This window comes from Scophthalmus maximus, chromosome 6 (genome assembly GCF_022379125.1).
Source record: "Scophthalmus maximus strain ysfricsl-2021 chromosome 6, ASM2237912v1, whole genome shotgun sequence".
NCBI classification, from domain to species: Eukaryota; Metazoa; Chordata; class Actinopteri; order Pleuronectiformes; family Scophthalmidae; genus Scophthalmus; species Scophthalmus maximus.
The window spans coordinates 18,315,465-18,336,880 of NC_061520.1; the positions used below are offsets into that span (position 1 = coordinate 18,315,465).

Sequence of the window (21,416 nt, forward strand, 5' to 3'; positions counted from 1 at the left end):
TCCACACAATGAGATTCCCAGGAGACTCTACGATTCACAAATCAACAGGCCTTATTCTTATGAGGTCTATGGCATCTTTACAGTATTCTTTTGTGCTCAGCTGTATGCTTATTTTAAGAAGCAATTTGCCAATCATTTTTTTCCCCCCTAATTTTTGGTGTTTCCTCTGGTCACTGGAGTGTGACACCTTGCATGTACAGTATATTAAATGTGTGTGTGTACGTGTATGGACCCACACACACACGCTAATTTTATCAACCCTATAATTTCCCACAGCATCATCTCTGTGTCTTAACAACGGCTGCAAGAAATGTTTAGTCCAAAGATCTGCTGGAGGGATATTTTTCAAATTATTTTAATGGTTATGATGCGATAGTGAGTGCATTTGTGGCTTTGTTTGTTTTTCGCCCAAGGGGAGATAATACGCTGCTTCTCATCCCTGTGTCAACAAGCTTCCACTGTATGACTATTCATTCCACACATGACCCAAAATGAATCTTTCCTCAGGAAATTAAGAAATATTCAATCCCACAACTACCAGCTTTGTTTGTATGAGTTTCTACATATTTGGATGTCCTTCCTTATCAATGCCTTCATATACAATTTTTTTTTTATATGTAAACTAGATGGGGTTTTTGAATATAATGAATATGATAATGACACATAAAATCATTGCCACACGGATACATTATATGTCAAGAATGTTGTGGACTTTTCACAGCAGACACATATTTTTGAATTACTGCAATTTTTTTTTTCTTGGCACATCCCCTTCAATCGCTGACAAATTGGTGCTAATCAAAGTTAAAGGGGACCTGCCTGCCCTTCTCGTCCCTCAAAACATTCAGAGAATGGAGTCATGCGCCTGCCATTACCTCATACCTTTGCGCTCTTCCCCCTAAATTACTGGGAGGTGATATACAGCCTGTGTGTCCCAAGGCTACAGGAGATTTAGAACTTTGTCCCATATGAAGGAGAGGTGAGAAAAGACATTACTATGCAGAATAGGTGATATTAAAAAGAGCTCTTTATGGTGCCCCATGCAGATTATCAATCTATTTGTGTAACTTGGCTACCCGGAATTTCATTTCCCCCTTTCATTTATTTGCCTTGCTGCAAACGTTAACAGCGCTGAAACTGAAAATTGGAGCCGTGACGAGCACGGCACCAATATTTCAAGGGCAAAATAGGCCTCTTCCGCTGTATGATTGCAGAGGTTCATTTTGGGTGGGGTGGATTTAAGGGGGGGATGTGAAGTGACCTCTTTTTGAGGAGCTCAGTAGAATATTTAGAGCAGAGCAGGGTATCCACACATGGTCATTCACACTTTGTTCATATAGAGCCTTATTATAGACTTTAAGCTTTCTTAAGTGTTCTTGGGAATTCACACAGGCGCCATGCTTTTTTTTTAAAGGAGCAATACTTGTCAGTATTGCCCCGAATTAAATTCAGAACCATGGACAGAGGCTTACATTTGTTACCGTTGCTGTATGTTGGCTTCAGCACCAAGGACAGAGGCACATCTCTCAGTACCTCTCTGAATAAAAGCCACCTTGATGCTGTCTTATAATTGCGATCTAATACGCCTGTAAATATAAAAACGACCCAACCTTGATTTATTTCAGTAAGGAGCTTCGGAAGCTATATAATTATTCATGTTTGTAGAATTTCAAAATCATGTTTGTCGCATAGCACATATTGGGGCGGGGGGGGGGGGTGTTAATGTGTTGAGTTTGGAGGGGAGAAAAGAGAATAAATATCAAAATTTGTTCGACACACCGGGTGCCTTGAGTATTGCTCTCAGCGCTCCTGTGCAGTTGGCACGAATGATTTGCAAGAGCCACACAGTTATTCTGAGTCGCCAAACGGATTGAAATAAGTACCATTGTGGGAGCGGAGAGACACTGTTACTCGTCTTGCTCGTTAACTGCGTGTTATTATTATTATCAGTCCAATGGGCTCAGTGACTGAAGCCATTTCACTTCGAGCGACACTGACAACATTTCATAGTGGCTCACAGGTAGATTGTGTGACGAGACCGACCGTGGGGGGAACCATTGTGGCGCCATACCTTACATAATCATCACGGCAGTACCCACCGAACATAATTACTATGATTTGTGCCCTCCAATTTCCCCCTTGTATTAAAAAATATTGCCGGAGGTAAGTCAGGCGTGAGCGCAGGCAAGGCTGTTGTGGTGAATGGAGTGTGGCCCCGGGGGGGGGGGGGAAGCTTGGAGAGCGGAGCATGGTGTCATGCCAAAGAAAGCCAAGCGCCCCCCCCCCCCCCCCCCCCCTTCGCCCCAACCCACTGGGGCCCGGTCATGCCGTGAGAACGGGATGACATTACTGGGCCATTTAGCTGGCGGAAGAGCAGAAAAAGGTTAGCGAGGTGCCGTGTGTGTGTTGCTTTTGTTATTTAATGGTCGGCTAATGTCTAGGCAGAGGGGGGTATGCCTCATGGCCAAAAATGAAAACAAATAGGTCAACATTATGAGCCTTGGATGTCGCTGCTGCACTCTGAGGCCTTTAGGGTGCGTGATTTAACCTGAAGACACTGGAGCATAACTGGAGTAGTAGCACTACCATTTCATTTTGCTCATCACTGGGAAACAGTCCAAGGTCTCGTGGCTCATATACCCTACATTTTATGCGTCTGATGTAATTATGACGTATTGAATTATCATACAGCAGTTGCATAGTTGGAGTGGGGCCACGGGTTGACCTTCATGAGAAAGTATAACTCTAATATCAGATCATGTTTTCCGTATTATTTAAAAATCAATTTTTAATAGGCCAAACTTTGATAGGGTTTAAATAGCATTCATCAAACTCGTGGGAATGTCAGCACTCTTATGATTTACAAATCGCCGTGACCTCGGGTCCTTTGGGAAATGAGATAAACAACATGAGCTGCCTCCCAAATGAATACACCAGGAGAGCCAATGAGCTTCACCGCAAGACCACACTAGTGCTCAGACAAGTACATTGAATTTCGGAAAATCTCATATCCAAAAGGGTTTTTTGTCATAATAGATTTTACCCACGTTGACAGTGAATGTTCAAACCTACCGTCACCCCATCCTCACCTTCTTCAGGTCACTGTGGTCGGAGTTGTGCAACATCACATATTAAGTTTGAGGCTGATGGTGTTCATTGCCATATGATCAACATCGCTCTGCCCTTGGGCATGAGGCTACGATTGTGATTTGTTGGATGACTGAGGAAAGCACAAATGTATTTATTTCTTTTTTTGTACAACAGATGCTCAGTCAATTTCATTTAATCGATTGCCATGTGAGTCAGTCACGGGCGCAAACATCCTTTTAATTTACGTAGAAGTGTTTTAAACCTTCTTCTGTGAGTGGTGTTCAATATCAAAATCTAACTCACACAAACTGAGATTTTCATAAACCGTGGGCTGACAGTAATCGGACTCGCAAGGCTCCTATTGATTTTGAAACAGTTTGGTTTACGCCTATAGGCCTGCAGTAAACGCAGAAATGAATCCGATGGCGGGGACTGAATGAATAGTGGATGTCCTACCAAATGAAATAGAAATAACTGTCAGGTTATTTTTTTTAGTTATCCTCAAATCCATATCAAAGTTGAGTGGGGTTTTTTGCCTGTTTTTCTTTCTGACCAATCTGATAATAATGTGGATTTTCTGTGAATGTTGTCGATTTGTCACTCTTTTATCACTATTGTGTGATTTATTTATTCATGTTTTTTTAGTTTTTTTTCCTTCCTTCCATGTGCCCCCTCTCTACGCCACTCGGCGGTGCTCACATACTTCCCCTTTATGGGAATCAAATCGTCTACTCCGCATGCCTTTTGGAAAATGGCAGTGGAGACTAATAATGCATCGCCTCGCTGCTGCAAAATCTCCGTTTCTCTTCTTTTTTTTTTTTTGTAATGACAACGAGCAGGCCGGAACCGTCAGAGGAATCATCGGTCAGTGTGTTTGTCGTTCCGCCTGTGGGACCCGCATTTCAGCACCGGGGAGCTGTCCACCGTCCTGGGTGCTGCTGCTGCTGCTGCTGCTGCTGCTGCTGCTGGGGATGAGGATGAGGATGAGGATGATGATGAGGATGAGGATGAGGATGAGGATGAGGAGGGCGATAACATTACAAGAAAAGTGACAGAAGCACAAAATCGAACCTCCTGCCATCGACAGCCACCTTTTTCAAATCGCACCCTAAACGCAGCGAATGCTTATTCTTGCTTTGCACGAATCGAAAGATGTCAGTTGTAAAATTGCCACGAGCAATTTTTAGCATCTTTTTCGTTTGTCTGCTTGTTGCAATTAATCGAAAATCGTGTGCGTGGTCATAGGACGCGATTCGTTCTCGCCTTGTCGCGATTTGCTCCGAGCGCGAGCACAAAGGACCGCGTTCTCTATACGTCTCTATTTATAGACCCTCTCCCCTCGGTGGAATGTACCACTCGGTCTTCGCATGGGACAAGGGGGGAGGAGAAAACGCTCCGTTTGACACACGCCGAGTGCACAGCGGCCCCCCTCCGACCGAACCTCCCCGCTGCGCTGTCGGACATTGAGTCGGTCCCGTCCGTTTAAACCGAGAAGACACCCATACCGATTCCTCAATGCAAAAAAAAGAAAAAAGAAAAGGGTGCCAAGAAGCTGGGACGAGGGAACGTGGGTGTAAATAGACAGTGCGCGCTCTCGGTCTCGGTCTCTCTCGCTCCCTCTCTCTCTCTCTCTTCTCTCTCCCTCCCCCTTCTCCATCTCTCTCCGTCTCTCTTTTATGAAATCAATGAACGAGTTATTGGGTAGGACATAAATATAAGGAATCAAAGCCTCCACCGGGACCAACGGCACTGCGCGCTTTTGATATGCGTCCTCGCCAAACGCTACATGTGTTTTCTCATCAATGTAAATATTGGCTTTGATAGGACGAGAGCGGAATCAGCTCCGGCACGACTTGGTCTCGGAACCAAATTTTGACCAAGACTTGCACCAGCTTCTTCTTCTTTTTTTTCTCTTTTTTTTCTTTCTTTTTTTTTTTTTTTCTCTCTCTGAACCTAAAAACGATTCTCCATCATCTCCCTCTGCTGCCGTCGTTCCCATCCCAACTCACTGGCCGGTCCGAAGATGGCAACTTTAACCAACGGGCAGGTGGACGGCACGGTGCACGGCGTCGGCGTGGTCTCCGCCAGCACGAACGGGCTCGTGAACGGATTAAGCCACAGCCACAGCCCGGCGGGCTGTCCGGCCACCATCCCCATGAAGGACCACGATGCCATCAAACTCTTCATCGGTCAGATCCCCCGCAACCTGGACGAGAAGGACCTGCGGCCCCTCTTCGAGGAGTTCGGCAAGATCTACGAGCTCACCGTGCTCAAGGACCGGTTCACGGGCATGCACAAAGGTGGGTGATGTCCACACCAGACAACCATGGCTCGACTTTGTTCCTTTTTCTTTCTCTTCTATCAGCTCGATGTCTGTCACACACTGGTGAGAGTGGGGGCGACATTTGACGGGTGCAACTGCACGATTGTCGCCGCAAATCGTGCAATTTTCTGTTTACTGGATGACTTTATGTGCTCTATATATCACGTAGGCTGTCGGCATTTCTGTTGTTGGCGGCATTTGTGGCACCAAATAAATTATACTTATTATTATTTTTTTTTTCTTAGACTTTTCATCGGCTGCGTTTATTTGTTTTTTTTTTTGGGAGGGGGGGGGGGTTGTTTTTGTTTTTGTTTTTTGTTTGACCCTATTGAGCAAAACATACCCGAGCAGGGGCTCGTCACGAATCGGGAGAGTCACGACGGCGTGAATTTATGTCGGGTGATATCGAAAAAGGAGCGATGTCCCTATTTGGGCTGCGCGCACGGCAGAGTGTTCACGCGTCTCCTCCTGCGGCCGTTAAACGTGTTTTCATTCACTCTCCGGCGCTAAATCCAGGCCATTAACCTCCCGTCCTCCCGTTGCCATAGCGGGGAGGCTGTGGCTGATCGCCCGCAGCGCACTGCACTCGGTCGGCCCGTTTAACGCTCTCTCAGTGGGCGTGTGTGCGCGTGCGGGTGTGCGCGCGCGTGCGTGTGTGTGTGTGTGTGCGTGGGCGTGCGGGTGTGTGTGTGTGTGTGGGTGGGTGGGTGGGTGTGTGTGTGTGTGTGTGTGCACGTGTGCAACACAGAGGGGAGTGGGCCTATGAATGAAAATATTCTCTACTAACTGTACTATTGTGCGGCCTGGTTGTCGTCACCGTGATTAATCCTCAGTGAAAATCCCCCCCCAAAAAAAGTCACGACAAACCACAGAGAATTAGTGATTCGTCGCTTCTCCCGCTTCATGGCCGTGTACAGTCGGTTCACCCAGGTCTATTTCTATAACTTTTTCCTCCTGAAACCCTGGCTGACAAGGAGCCCATCTCTTTGTTAACAGCGCCCATGCCAGTGAATCATCCTACACTTTGGCGTGACAATGCTACATGGCCTTTAGGTGTAATATTAACGACCGGCTCTTTTTTTTGGGGGGGGGGGGGGGGGGGCAACAGAAGTGATGGTGCCTCAACCCCTGTATTCTATTTTCTTCTCTCCAGGGAAGGGTCTTTCTCTGCAAATCACCACCTAATGAGAGGTCACTAATTGATCTGCCATACCTGCAGGACATCTCCCAGGGGAGCAAAGCACTGCATTACCAATGAGTGATCACTGTTTTGGGGGGGCGCCCCCTCCCACACACCTCTTTCACAAGCCCCCCTCTGCCCAATGTAAACCGCGCGTGACACGCACTGTGTGTGAGGAAATGATTACGATATACAAATAATTCCAGAGGGTGGAGACTGTCTGCAGGCGGGGGCAAACCAAAGAGGGGCGGTAGGGAGGGGGCGGGGGTGAGGGGTTATCTCTTATTAATAGCCCAGCTGTAGTAGAGACTCCCTGTTGGACGGTTAATCACCAGTGGGCCCAGAACTATAGGCACAGCTCGCCAGCTGACTCTAAGAACTGTCTCCTCACCGCGATATACAGCCCTGCTTCCTGGGCCGGGCCCCCGCTTTCATTACCAAGCCCCCGCTGCGCTCATATTTTAACTAGCTGGAGGCACTAGCTACTCCTTGGCTCACTAGCTCACTGGCTCACTGGCTCACTGCAAGCTGTTTGAAGGCCACGTTCCCTCCGCAGACTCCTAACACCTTCCCGAGGTTTCCGTGTAGATGATTCCCAAATTAGCAGTAAAAGACAACACGTCCCACAAATAATAACAGGCAAAGTGACTGACTGTGTACATTGCCGTCGTACTGGTTTTTATTGAAGACCACGCGGCATAACGTGAACCAGGTGGGGTGTGTCATCGCAGCCAGAGTTGGAGTTAAAAGAAAACACAAATTTTACAGATATTTTTTTGGGGAAAAAATAAGTTCCTCATCATTTTTCTGCCCTCTTTTCTCGAGCCATTTAAATCCATGCCAACCATTAAAGTTGATGACAATTTCGCGCTCTAACGCTCACTTGTGCACTTGTACTCTGACTGACACCTTGCCTTTCCAGTGATAGTACATCATATTCTGTGATGGCAGTGGGAGTGGGAGTACAAAGCCCCAGCCCGAAGCAGAGATGGTGGATGCCATTTGCTTTACACATTTGTTCTACCTGCGCTTTTTCAAATTGCAACCCCTGTCGCTAACAAATGTTATGCCGCTGTTTTGTCCGTGTAACTTTTACCCATAGAGACATGGCACTTTTGCAGAGAAAGAGGCATCATTTTCATCCAGACAATGCCGAGCTTTCTCTCTGCAGCAGGTGATAAAAGGCTCCACATTCCTCCCCGCTGTACATCAACAAGCCTAAGGAAACGGCCCTTGCTATGATTATGCTACCTCTGAAGAAAGAGACGCCCATTATAGCCATTGTCAGCCATGCCTGTGATACTATTGCCATAACCCCTCCCCATAATGACTCCATGTATCACTAGTAATCTAGTCTTTAGGATTCTGTCCCCTTGGAATGGCGGGGTGGACGGAGCAGGGAGGAGGGGGAGCATGGGACGGGGCTCTGTGGAGGCCGGGAGCGGGCGCGGGGACACCAGCGCAGGCCTACATTCTCCCTATGATTTCATTTCTCTCCCCTCTGTGACCAAACCATGCTAATAGAGGCCATTTATAATGGTCACCGGCTGCTGCTGCTGCTGCTGCTGCTGCTGCTGCTGCTACCAAGCACAACGGGGCTGAGAGGCATGGCTAGCACAAAGAGCCAGCCCTTTCTCTTTCTCTTCTCCCTGGCAATGCAGCATGGGAGGTGGGGATCTATTCAAGACGAGACTGTGTAGATATGATTCCCAGCGCTATTCATCAGCCCGGTTTCATGTTATAATCACTGGGGCAATTGAGCTGGGGTGATATGGGGAAGACATTTTTTATGAGTTAAGGTATTACCTGTTGTTTACCGCTGTCGCGTCTCCGGGCAGTATTGTGTTCCTTGCCAAACCTTTATCGTCCGCATCTACATTTATTAATTCTTTTTTCCCCCACAAGCAAATGCAAATGCAAAGGTGTCACCAGGTTTGTTTTACTGCCATTGTTTCATTTGGTGGTAATTTAGTATGATTAATATATTTGTCCTTGCCCAGATTAAATACATTAACAACAGCTCTCACGTCAGCCTCAGATAAGTAGTTGGAGAGCCGGAGAGTTACTCAAAGTCAAAGCAGGTGTTGAAACTTCATTTAGATTTCGTGCCAAATAGTCCGTTTGACCTGACAAGTGATGTAAACAGAATGTCACAGGTCTTTAGTTCATATATTTAGTTCATATCTTCTCCAATAACACCAACAGCCCAATTTGAAACGAACCGTGGTGATTGGTGATTATACTGGCTGTTTAACCATTTTATAATTTCATATCAATACTTGAGAAAATGGTTATATGAGCATATGATGTTTTAATATGTTTGAAATCAAACAAGTGGAAACAGTATAATGACCAACAGTAATCTTGTTTAAATTGACCCATACTGCAGATGCTTTATGCTGCAGATGGCGGCTATAATCTGTGCAGGCAGTAAAGGGAGTTAATATGAGTTCCTATGGTTTTGATATTTCAACTCTTTCAAGTGGTAATGTCAGGGAAGGAGGTTCTCATCCGATCACTGCGCTTATCGTGTTTGGTGAGGCCAGGAAGTCACAATGCCAAAAACATGAAAAAACTCACGCTGTGTTTCATTTCAGGCAGTTAGATGTTACAGGTTGCCATCTGAGAAGTACCACCTGCAAAAAAATAAAAAGAAAGGGATAAAACCAAATTCGGCTTTGAACAAGGACAGAAAGAAAGGCGTGTGTGTGTGTGTGTGTGTGTGTTTTTTCTTTTTTTATCCTGCAGGCCTACGTTAATGCAGCATGCGTTCCGGCCGAAAAATTTCACTCCAGTTGCATCATCCTCACCGTGGGATCGTTCTCTCTCCTGCTCTCACATTTGGTTTGGGATGAGTGTGTGTGTGTGCGGGGGTGTGTGTGTGTGTGTGTGTGTGCGGGTGTGTGTGTGTGTGTGTGTGCGTGTGTGTGTGTGTGTGTGTGTGTGTGTTTGTGTGTGTTTGTGTGTGTGCGCGTGCGTGCGTGCGTGCGAGTGAGTGTCAGTGTGTGTGTGTGTGTGTGTGTGTGTGTGTGTGTTTGTGTCTGTCAGTGTGTGTCTGTGTGTGTCTGTCTGTGTGTCTGTGTGTGCTTATGTGCCCCTCCTCTCCTCCTTGGCCCAGAATCCTCCACTCTGCTCAGCTCAGCTCAGAATGCACACTCAGGCCCCACATTGTGCCGTTTCTATGAAGACGCATCGCAATCGATTTTGAGTGTTTTGTCGGGGAGAAAGGCAACATGTGTCACAGAGGAGGTCGCTCCTCAAAGTACACTCCGTCTGCGCCACACGCCGCACCCTTGTCCTGGCAGAGCCCAGAACTGCCAAGCAACAAGAGGCGGAGCCAGAGTAGGGAGTACAGTGAGCCTAATTTGTCAGGAGGACCGTTGTCAAGGCAGCACTGGTTCTGTTGTCCATTATTATTGGAGGGGACTGTCAAATGGGTGGCTGGCTGATGGCCGAGCGGGGAGCCAGCTAGTCACAGTGAGAGATGACCGCACCAAGCCAAAGGACGGAGTGCTCATGGAACTCTTACAGGGATTAGCATGCTCACAGCAGGTTCGGAGTCATGATGCCTGTCAGGGATGCGGAGTCCTCTGGCTCCTCTGACCTCCACTGCCCTCTCATTAAAACCATTGGCCTTTACGTACAGGGAGAGAGTGAGATAATGTAAAGGGATGGCTGTACCTGCTCATTCATCTTATCTCACTTCCTACAGACTTACCAGTGAAACTGGCTGATATTCATTCAGCAGAAAAAGTTTGGCGCGCACACGGACAAAAATAAATGGACGAAAAAGAGCTTCGGCCACATCATCATTGAGGCTTTTCATTGGTTCGCAGAAAACTTTTTAGTTTTCGCCAGCTCAGGAGCGCATGCACATCTCCTATCACTCAGCGAAATGGTCTCGTCAGCAGTCGGTATATCCCGTATACACTATGTGCTCGTGTGGAGATTATGGTTCCACATGGCAAAGTCATGGCTCACTGTGGATGGCAGAGCTGATCTGTGGAGAAGCACGACACTGATGATTTGTGGCTACTGTTTATAGGTCAGAGAGGCTGCTGATGCTGAAGTCAGCAATTTGTAGACAGACAGACAGACAGACAGACAGACAGATGAATATCGTTTCTTTCAGAGGATGAAAAAAATATATTTTTTTACTTTTTAACAAATGCTCCTTGGACAGTTAAATATTTTCTCTTGCATCTCTGAGATTCTTGCATCAGATACGTATTATTGTGCTTTGTATTAAATTTTTAAAACATTAACGCTTTGGGCCTCATCAATCCTTCAGATACCACCCCCCTGCTTCAACTACCGGTGGCTGGTTCTCCACATGGGGAATGCAATAGCTTTGAAATGTTGGAAAGACCTTTGTTCTCCTGGTGGTTAGAATTGTTTGAGTCTGTGGAGCCCGGTTTTGTTTTGCTTTTTTAGATGAGCATGGAGGATTCATATCTATTAACATGTAAATATAGTTCTATGCATACCGCTTCCATGACCACATCTGCTACAGTGAACTACATGTGATGTTGTCGCTATTTAAGTCTGTTACATTTTGTTCCGTTTCTGGATCTCTGATCAGCGCCACGCATTCACACGTGCACCGTGTTCTATATGTTGCTGTACCTGTAAAGGGCTTGAACACAATTTTCTGGTGTTTTGCTCGTTTGATTAGAGCTGCTGGCTCCTTCTATCAAGCTTTGCACAGTTGGAGGCATTATAATATGGGAATATTATAATATCCGTGCCCAATATCTCTGTGTGCACAGTATATGTGTGTGTTTTATCTGTATAATTGTTGCGTGTTCATCCTCATGTGCACATGTTTTCGATATGTGTGCGTATGTTGTGATGCAAAGTGCTATATGTGCATACCATATAAATATCAGCAATATTCCATTGTAACCTTTAATGTTTAATAGTGAGATTTAGATTTTAAATCCGGACTCAAACCCTCAGTATGCACACAAGGACAGGTCCAGTTGCAGCCTGACTGCAGAGGCTTTCCACGAGGAAAGAGAAGCATGACACAGCAACAATATGAAAAATAGAACCAAACCTTGTCAAGGCTAATTGTAGCAGTGGCTCATTAATGCATATCCAGCAAGCATTGATTTTTTTTGTCAGTGAGTCTCCTTCAAATGTCTTTTGTTCATTCCAAATCCCATCTAATTTCCGTGTATTTTTATTTTATTTCTTAATGTTCTTAAGATCAAGTTTTGCTTGCAAATCACTGGTATAACAATGCAAACAGATAACAGTGTAGCGTGTACTTTCAAAAACCCTTTTTAGCCCGCACAAAGTTGGATCATATACACTAAACAAATATTTTGCTTTTGGAGATTTATGGTTCACGGAAAGTTGAATTGATGTTTATTCTCAACCAATTTGCTGAACGTAACTCCAAGTGGCGTATCTGGGTCTGCCTGCTGGGATACACTAAAGCAGGGATTACATGAGCCGTGGACTATTTCCCCCGACAGAGAGCACGACAAAGACTGTTGAGCATGTGTGACTTGTCAGGCCGGACACATACAGTATTTAGCCAACTCTCGATGCGTGCATACAATCTGCAATCTTTGCTGTGCGATGACTGCCAGGTTTTGAGTGTCCGTGATTCAATTTAATTTCCCATCATCTCCCTTCATGCCTATTTCATGTCCCCCAATTAAAAATGCACCACGTTGACTTGTAAAAGGAGGGTGGGAATGGAGGTTAGGGCTTTTCAAAGATCCCTCTAAATTATTCACGGCTAAGTTTGATTCAGAAAATGGAGGAGGATTAATAAGTCATGCAGAAGTTTTTCAAGGGGTTCGGGTAGCAAATGTAATGTTCTGACGAAACCAGCAGAAGCATGGACCAAACAGAAATGTTTGTTGGAGATGCGGTTCGACAAGTTTAGACTCCCAGAGTCAGCATCCTGTATTTAAACAACTCGTTCTCTTTATCAGATGTAAGAGGGAACATTTGAAGTTGGCAACGGCAGTGCAGAGAATCTTTGTAATTTTGAAACTTTTATTTAAGGAATGTGGTTAGTTGTTGCAGCTCTGAATGACATAAATCAGCTTTAAAAACAATTATTTCAAACTTTGTATTCATTTCTGCGAACTGACAGGGCCCATATTGTTCCAATTTCATTCCCCCCAAAAACTGTGTAGGTCGGTGTATTTTGCTGTCAGATATTACCTTTCAAATCGTATTGGCATCACACTGAGAGAAAGTACAACAAGGCTTTATCCTATCCTGCTGGTTGGAGAGCAGATAGACCAAAACGTATCGCTGCAGAGGGAGATGGTGCAAGAGTGCGTAAAACGACAAGGAGCTCAAGACACAGAGACGGGGAGAGCGAGTGTGTGAGAGGAAGAGAGAGCAGGAGAATTAGAGAGATGTTGAAACGCGGATGATGTAAGAGAATGCGTGAAAAGAGGCGAGGGAGATCCGTGGAAGCGAGTTCGGGTGGGGGGTGGGGGGGGGGGGGTGGCACACAAAGACAAAGAGAGAATATCAAGAGGCAGAGAGATGTAAAAGAACGAGCGCAGAGACTGTTCAGACAGGTGCGGACTAAAAATGGAGGCACAGAGAGATTGTTCAATGACAGGCACGGGGTGGGCAGAGGGGAGAGGGAAAGAGGGCCGGAAAAAAAGAAAAAGGCTGAAAAGCAGGAAAGCAAAGCGACCGACTGAGTAAGAAGTAAAAGGAGTGAGGGAGTCCCAGAGACAGATGTCGCCCTCGCTGGCCCCAGCAGATTGATAGCTTCTGGCCCAGTTCCATGCCAGGCTCTGACCCCTCTGTCCTCTGCTGTAATTTATAGGCTGCGTTTTGCCAGATTTAAGCACTACTCTGTGGCCATCATGGCTCGAGAAGGACGATGACCTTCCTGGGATCGGAGCAGAATTAGACCCCTGCAGCTCCCTGCCATCCCGGGGGTGAAGAAGCAAGCGGCCTCCATATTAGCAGGATCCATGGCAACATGTTAATAGGACAGGGTCTAACGATTTATTTGTCAATTTGGTGTGTGCAGGGCTTCCCCCCCCCCCCCCCCCTTCGTGTTAGCTGATGCAGTGTATTCATGTACAGTAATACATGAGGCTGAATACCTTTGATGCATTCGGGCTGAGACGGAAGCTTCTGATTTCTGTCTCAATAAAGGTTTTAAGTGGGGTCCAATCAGCTTATCAACTTGACACTAGTTCTTGACACTACGACTGTTGTGCCTCATTTAAAACGCTGATAAATCATCATGGAAGTGCAGTTCTCCGGTCATGTGACGCACAACAAGCATCAACGATCAGTGAAAAGCCCCAGAAAACTTGATTTCAAATTTGAAGTATTTCTCTATCATATTTAATGTGCATAACTAAATAGGACTGACTTTTTTTTTTTAAACTAAGCACTTTCCACCACAAACTATAGCAAGAAGAGCATGTATAAAAACACAACTTGCATGTAGGATGCCGTCGCTCATAGGCATCAGCTGATTGGAAATCTATGTTTTTTCGGGGTGTTTAATGGAGGCGTTCGCAAACATGTAAATATGTGTTGGATCAATTGACATTTGTCAAATTTTTCTATTTGTGCGTGTGCGTGTGTCTTTTAAGCCCTGCATCCCTCAGAGGACAAGCCTAGTCGAATGATAAGCTGCTGTCGTCATCAGTCTCGAAATTTCGCTGAGAGTTTTGCACCATGGTTTCTTGTAAAGTAAATATTGTCCTGAGTGAACCGGCAGCGCGCCCTCTCGGAGACTAACTAGGCCTGTTAGCCGTAGTGGCCTCAGCTGGGCTTGTGCCTGGCCATTCAAAGTGCTACCTCAATGCACAAATCAGCCCAGGGACCGATCTGGACAGAAAGCCTTCAGCAAATTATTACAGATTTGCAATTTAATGGCTTCTGAGGTCTCTCCCAGCCCCCATGCAGGTTCCCAACGAGACGCAGCCTATTAGTTTGGTTCTTTAATCACAGAACAGGAGATGGGAGTCCTGGCCAAATCTATACATACCCTGCTTCACTCGGGGTGGAATGATTTCATGGCGTGTATAGACAGAGAGGTGTGTGTGTGTGTGTGTGTGTGTGTGTGTGTGTGTGTGTGTGTGTGTGTGTGTGTGTGTGTGTGTGTGTGTGTGTGTGTGTGTGTGTGTGTGTGTGTGTGTGTGTGTGTGTGTGTGTGTGTGTGTGTGTGTGTGTGTGTGTGTGTGTGTGTGTGTGTGTGTGTGTGTGTGTGTGTGTGTTTTGTGGGGGGTGTCAGACCGACTGAAAACAACAACTGTGAAGTCCTTTATGGATCGTTCGTCAATACCATGACAACACGGGGCAGTAGCAATTAATTTGGCATGGGCTCTGCCCAGAGCTAACAGAAGTCCATTTAACAGAGCGCATGTTGTAGAAAATTAGGAAACTGGTTAACAACGTCATGTTCCAAAAAATGCTGTAATCAAAATTGGTTTTAAGTTAAAGGGAGCATTCACACTTGAATATTCATTTTTGAAAGTTATTAATTTAGTTGTTTTTTTTTAAATTTAATCAAGTTTCTATTTCTAGTTTTTCTCCTCAATAAGCATAACTGAGCTGTACAGACTTAGCAGAGGAAAGAAGTAACAACTTAGGCGTGTAAATAAAAATATTTTCTTGATGATTTATCAGGCATTCTGTACATTTATTGGCAGTTATTTGCTTGAGTTAAGCTCCCGTGTTTCAGTCCATTATGGATTTACAGCACGAGACCCTGTTAAAGAGTCAGACAGAATGCATTTGAGATAATGACATAACGTTTGTGATACTATTTGCAAAATGGCCCGGTTTTTCACGGGGTGTTTAAGCAAATCTTTTCCCATAGCTATAGTTGCCCTGATTAATGTGCCATCAATGCAAAATGTAAAAACTATCACTCCAATCTGCCTTTCAATGTTCCAATTTGTCCAAGAGGAAGCCAAGCTTTCTAAATGAGCTGGATAAAAGTGACTGCCAAAGGGGATGAATATATATAATTATCTGTGGCTGGAGCGCCAACAAGGGGACTTTGAAAATCAACTTTATGCGCCAAAGGCTTCATTAGTCGGACGACAACAAATGTCTCCTCAACTCGCAGGCGGAAAAAGACACAGGTATCTCCAAAGCTATTAAAAGCATGCAGTCATGCAGCTTTGTGTTGCCCAATCACTATCTGTTTGGGATTAGAAGATGCTTAACACGCTAGTGTTAATATGCTAATGTGTCCATGTTATGTTAGTGAATCATTAGAGGATTTAAGAAATGGCTGGCTGCGGTTTTCGTTGGGCTTGTGATGCGTTGACATGTCAAAGCGGACGGATAACCGTGTTTACTCTGCATATGGAAATCCGCGAATGTCTTTCATCTGTCCTTTCCGTGGCGACTACTGGCCCATGTTCGCTTTGCAAACATCTTAATTGTGTTAAATGGAGGAAAAAAAGGGGGGGGGGGGGGTAGATTAAAAGCCATTAATGTGTGTTGTGTGAGGGTATGCTATTCCCGGGACGGTGCTTTTGTTCACTTTGACAAAGCAGATGAGAGTTTCACCTTGAAACTCAATGCACACCAGAAACATTGTCATTGTGTCTACCTACCTAAAGCGCGGCGCGCTCTCTCTCTCGCTCGCTCGCCCCCACTGTTTTATACACTGTCAGACTTACGTTGCTCATCTTTGCATTTTCTTTTTTGTGATCGCCCCTCTCCATCCTTCTCACTCTCTTTGTATGTCTCCCCGATTCTCTCTCTGTCTGTCCGGCTCTTGCTTTTCCCTTTGTAGGACTGTTTCTTTCTCTCTCTCTCTGTCTGTCTGTCTAAGCGTCAGATAAGCTCACTGGGGGAGACTTTAGAGGACTCTCCATCTGTGTATAAATAGCTCTGGATGAATTATTGAGGGACCTGGGGTTGCTAATAATCCCGCAGGACCCATCTGACAATGACACAGAAGATGGAGGGAAAACAATTACGCAGGCTTTCTCCTTCAGAAGAGTGGGATTGGGGGCGGGGGGGGGGCTCGGTGGCCTCTGGGAGCCTCCTCGCGGGGCCCAACATCTTGGCTAATAAACCCAATTAAGTCTCCGGTATCAATCGGAGCCCCGGGGGCGTCCTCTCTCTTCCTTCCCCGGACAGCATGCAACAACAGGAAGTGTAATGATTCATGTTCCCCCTTCTGCGTTCGGGTCGTCCTCTCATCTCCGTCTTGCAGGTTGGCAAGGCGGATGGGACAGGACAGGATGTCCGCTGAGGCCGGATAATGGGACAGGGAGAGGAAAGGAGAAGAAGGGAGAGTGGAGGGGAGTGGAGAGGTGCACAGAGGAATATTAATGGGAGTGTTTATCCTGTAAGTGTTTTACCAGGGGGACGAGACATGGGACCACTCCCCTGACAGAAGTAAAGCACTTTGTCTTCTTAGTGATACATGATTCATCTGCGGCCAGATTTCTGATTAATTGGCTTTACTAGGTCCTTCCCTATCTATCTATCTATCTATCTATCTATCTATCTATCTATCTATCTATCCATCCATCCATCTATCCATCTATCTATCTATCCATCTATCTATCTATCCATCTATTTATCCATCTATGGTGGAAGACAATACAGACAACATGATGGAACTTTGTTTATGTTTGTTTCATGTATTAATTTGACGGAAGTTACGGTCTCTTCATTGATCCATTCAGATCAGCTTTTTTTTGTCTGCAGCCAGTTTTCTTCTCCTCAGTCGAGCAGAAACTTCAGTGAACATATATGTCACATTCTCGGTGTATGTCATGATCTATATTTTTACTGACGAACCAACTTTTCCATCTCAACCAAGTTTGAAAACTTTATTGCGATTTTGCAGATTTTCTTTCAAAGTAAATGGAAACGCACCGAGTGCACTTTTTTTCTTACGCCCTTTATGTCTAGTGCCGTCGTTTTTAAAGTTCCCGCCCTTACAAAACCTGTGCATGGCAACTACGGTATATGGTTAGTGTCACAAAAATCCTTGTCAGGATTGATAAAAAGCCTGATCCAGTCTCATGTATAATTCACACGCAACCTCAGCCTCAGCACCCGATAAAGCACATGACTTTCTGTATTGGTACCGAATGTGGACAGAATTATCCAATATGGATATAATTCCTAGGGCTCCTTTGCAGGTATAATCTGTCGTTTACAGCAAAACACTGATGTATACGAGAGCAAACCAAATCACTTAAAAGAGATGAAGAAGAACATCCAGGCCGTTGAGTGCTGTGCAGTCTGGTTTTTTGAAGGAGAGTTTTTGTGTCCCGCGATGGTCTGAACACATTCTGAGGTTTTTCCACTCCAAAGGTTCCTCTGTTGTAGCTGTTGTAATTTGGGCATGAAAGTGCTGCAGAACCACATTCATAATTCAAAACTTGAAAAGCTCCAAAAACATTTCCTGACAAAATGGCTGAGGAGGGATGAAAGTGAGGTGATTGCTTTGCCTGAATATCGGGAACGGCTGCAGACACCGAGCGTGTGCGTGTGCGTGCGTGCGTGCGTGCGTGTGTGTGTGTGTGTGTGTGTTTTCACAGTTTTAACAACTTTGTGTTTATGAGCATGAGTTTAAGCACAATTTGTGTTATGGGCTTAGTGTTGTTTTACTTTGTAGCATGAGAGCTGAAGCATCAAATGTAAGCCCGGTTCCTGTGTGTGTGTGTGTGTGTGTGTGTGTGTGTGTGTGTGTGTGTGTGTGTGTGTGTGTGTGTTCTGTGTGTTCTGTCCCGACCTTCGAGGGTCCATGCGTGGGGGGGTGAAGGGGTGTGTGTGTGTGTGTGTGTGGGGTTGACACTGTCTTAATGATGCATTTTCTACTCCATTGATTCAGTGGCTCTGCTCTCCAGTAAATCCTTCACATGCAACACATTAAAGCTGGACCTTTTTCCTCCTTCGCCAATCGATTAGCACAGCTTAGAGACGGCCACTCTGGGAAACAGGGCAGGAGATGGGACTTGTTATCTTCAGGGACTCACACACACACTCTCCCTCTCACGCACACACACACACACACACACACACACACACACACACACACACAATTCTGAATATTTGGACATTTTCTTTCCTGCACATTTTTTGTTAGAAAAATATATGTATAAATTATAATTTATCGATGGTCGTAATGTGAGAGTGCATCAAGGAGTGTGAGAAAATGTTTAGTATGCATGCATTCGCTATTAATACTTGTAATCTCTGGATTCATGCTTGCATTGTAATATGGAGGTTGCCCACATCCACTTGTCTTGGCTGCTTTCTGTACTTGTTCTGTGTTTTTTGGGTTTGTTTTTTTCTTTAGAGCCTCCTAAAGGTACCACACTCTGCAGATACAGTATGACAGCTTTTAGTTTAATATGCACATAGCAATCAGTGATTTGTCATGAATTAGGGTTTTTTTATTTTCTCATTTATCTCATTCATTGTGTGCTTTATCATTTTTATTTCCACAGAAGTCGGCCACATTATTTGGGGCAATTCACGCAGGTAATTGTTCACTGTGTTGCTAAAAATAAGTACCATTCAAACCCTCGGAGCACTAAATGTGGCAAGAGGATGTAACAATTTTGCAGGAAATGCCCAGTTATGAAAATATATCTGACACCTCCCAGTCAGTCACCTAACTTTTATTTGATCCTCTTCATCTTCAGATCCTCATGCTAGAAAGTAATTTAGTTACAACTGAAGCTACTATTGTTCTAAATGACTAAAAAAAAAGGTACAATCGTTCTCTCCCTTTAAGTGTCAATCGTTACCTGGTTATTAACATTTGATCTATCCTTTCTTCAATGGCATCTGTAGTCCATGTTTCTATATTTCACATTCTTCTACCTACCATGAAGAGTGAGAGTCTAGGAGATCTGCATAAAGTTGCCTGTAGGAGAGCCGGGACTGCTATTATGCTCCATTATAAATGAATTCACCTCTTCTCTCATACACTGCCCCTCAGTTGTGTCTCACTCCACTGAAATTACTCCCGGAAACAGCTCCTGAATTTTTAACCCTTTTTTTTTTAACACAACGAGAAAAGGCTTGATGAGTTTTTTTCCTCCCTGTTCACACCGAGTACAGTGTCGATGTCCAAGCGCACACTGGGGGAATCCACGTGCTTTTTCCATCTAATCAGGGTTTACGGCTGCCAATTAAAGATTTCAAGACGATACAGGGAGAACGTTGGCGTGTTCCTGCAGACCTCGGCCGCGTCCCCTAAAATAGCCTCTATCCTCTGTCTCTTTTCTCCGTGGTGAGTAATGATCTGAAAGGTCAGCAAAGGTGGAGAGGATCCGAGCAGTAATCCTGCTCTTCATTGAATTACTATTCCTCACGGGAGTAAAAGTGTGTGGTCTTGTCTGGGTTTTTGTTCTGAGTTTGTTTAGTATGTTTACTTCATTTGATACCATATTCAATGGACAGTATTCAACTTGAAGCAATCTGCAACCTTAGTTAATCCAAAATGTTTTGGTATATATATGACTATAAGCACAAAAGTGCAGGTGGGCGGACACGTTAAACATGGGGGGATAGAAACACAGCCTCAGTGACCATGGTTATAATTATTTTCTGCAAATATTAACTGTCGTTTTATGGCGTTTTTAATCAGATATGAACTGGATAGCAGCAATCAAATGGCTCATATTGAGTGTCCCATTGACATTAGTGCAAGGGCGACTGTGTCATTCTTGAATCAGAACAGCGCTTATTAGTATTCCTCTTCGCGCTCAGTGGCGCTTGTTTTCACCATATGGGTAAAAGACCGAGGTTTTATATGTTATTTCTCTGAACTCAATGAGTCGGGAATATTCGTTTTCACGCGGACCCATTTCAAGAAAAAAGAGTGTTATCTAAGCCTTATAGCACTCACCAAAAATCCAGTTAGAAAGTTCTTGTCTTAAGGTCAATCTTCTAAAAAGGGGGGAAAAAAACATTCCTCTGTTTACTGAGCAAAGGCTGTCCTTGGTCAACCCTTTCAGGCAGAGATAAGTGTTAACAGGACTGAGGTAGGGGGGAGACGTGGAATTTTCTATTGACTGACTGAAATTTTACAGCCGCAAACAAAGTTTCATGCCAGTTTTTTGAGGCAGAGTTCCAGGTCTGTGCAGCGTGGAGTTTTCAGCTGCGCCGTGGATAAAGCTTTTTAATGCTATTGACTCTTTTTAGGCTCTTACCAAGATGTTCTGAAATATTCAAATGATCACTGGGAGTTTCTTCCCGTCTGTGGCTGGGAATAAAAAGGATGGAGAGGGAGGAGGGAACGTTTTTATGTCGGCCTTATACAATCCCTGAATTAATAGGCGCACGATAATTAGAGACTTCAGTGCAATGACATCGTCCCCGAGGTCTCTATAATCTTGGGTGGCATCAGGCAATACATGCCAGTGAAAAAATATTTCATGTGTCCACTAACACTGCAAAGCTCTTACTCAGAATGCATTAGAAGTTTTACTTCTAGATGAATTACTTGTTTCAGAGGAGAATCTGAAGACATGGAGTGTCCCCGTGCGTCCAGAGCTGCATCTAACATGGTGGGTGGTCATGGAGATTTAGTGACTTGAGGAAGAATTTATTGTGTGATTACACTCACACATTGTACTTTGTCGGACTAAATATTTTAAATTATGACTATGTTTAAGCAAAAATAATAATCTTGAATGAAATAAAATATGTGAACGGTGTCAAGTATGAACACTTGCATATGGTAAAAACCCAACGTTGTTATCAAGATATAAAGCATGTAATCAGTATCTTTATTATAACACTTGATATTCTGGTATTAAGACAAATTTACTGCTCGGTGTTTCTCATCACAATTGTTTGGCTGCGGCTCAGAGGGAAGAG

The 21,416-nt window shown here is 44.7% G+C and overlaps 1 protein-coding gene across 3 annotated transcripts in view; it reads left to right on the top strand.

Moving 5' to 3' along the window:
• The first annotated feature begins 4,624 nt into the window (after positions 1 to 4,624).
• The window catches only part of celf4 (CUGBP, Elav-like family member 4), an 86,116-nt gene continuing 69,324 nt past the window's right edge, over positions 4,625 to 21,416 (top strand). For all 3 annotated transcript variants that reach the window (XM_035632548.2, XM_035632554.2, XM_035632549.2), the window contains exon 1: positions 4,625 to 5,390. In XM_035632548.2, the coding sequence (XP_035488441.1) occupies positions 5,114 to 5,390 (277 nt within the window). In that variant the 5' untranslated portion in view covers positions 4,625 to 5,113. The remainder of the gene's footprint in view (positions 5,391 to 21,416) is intronic.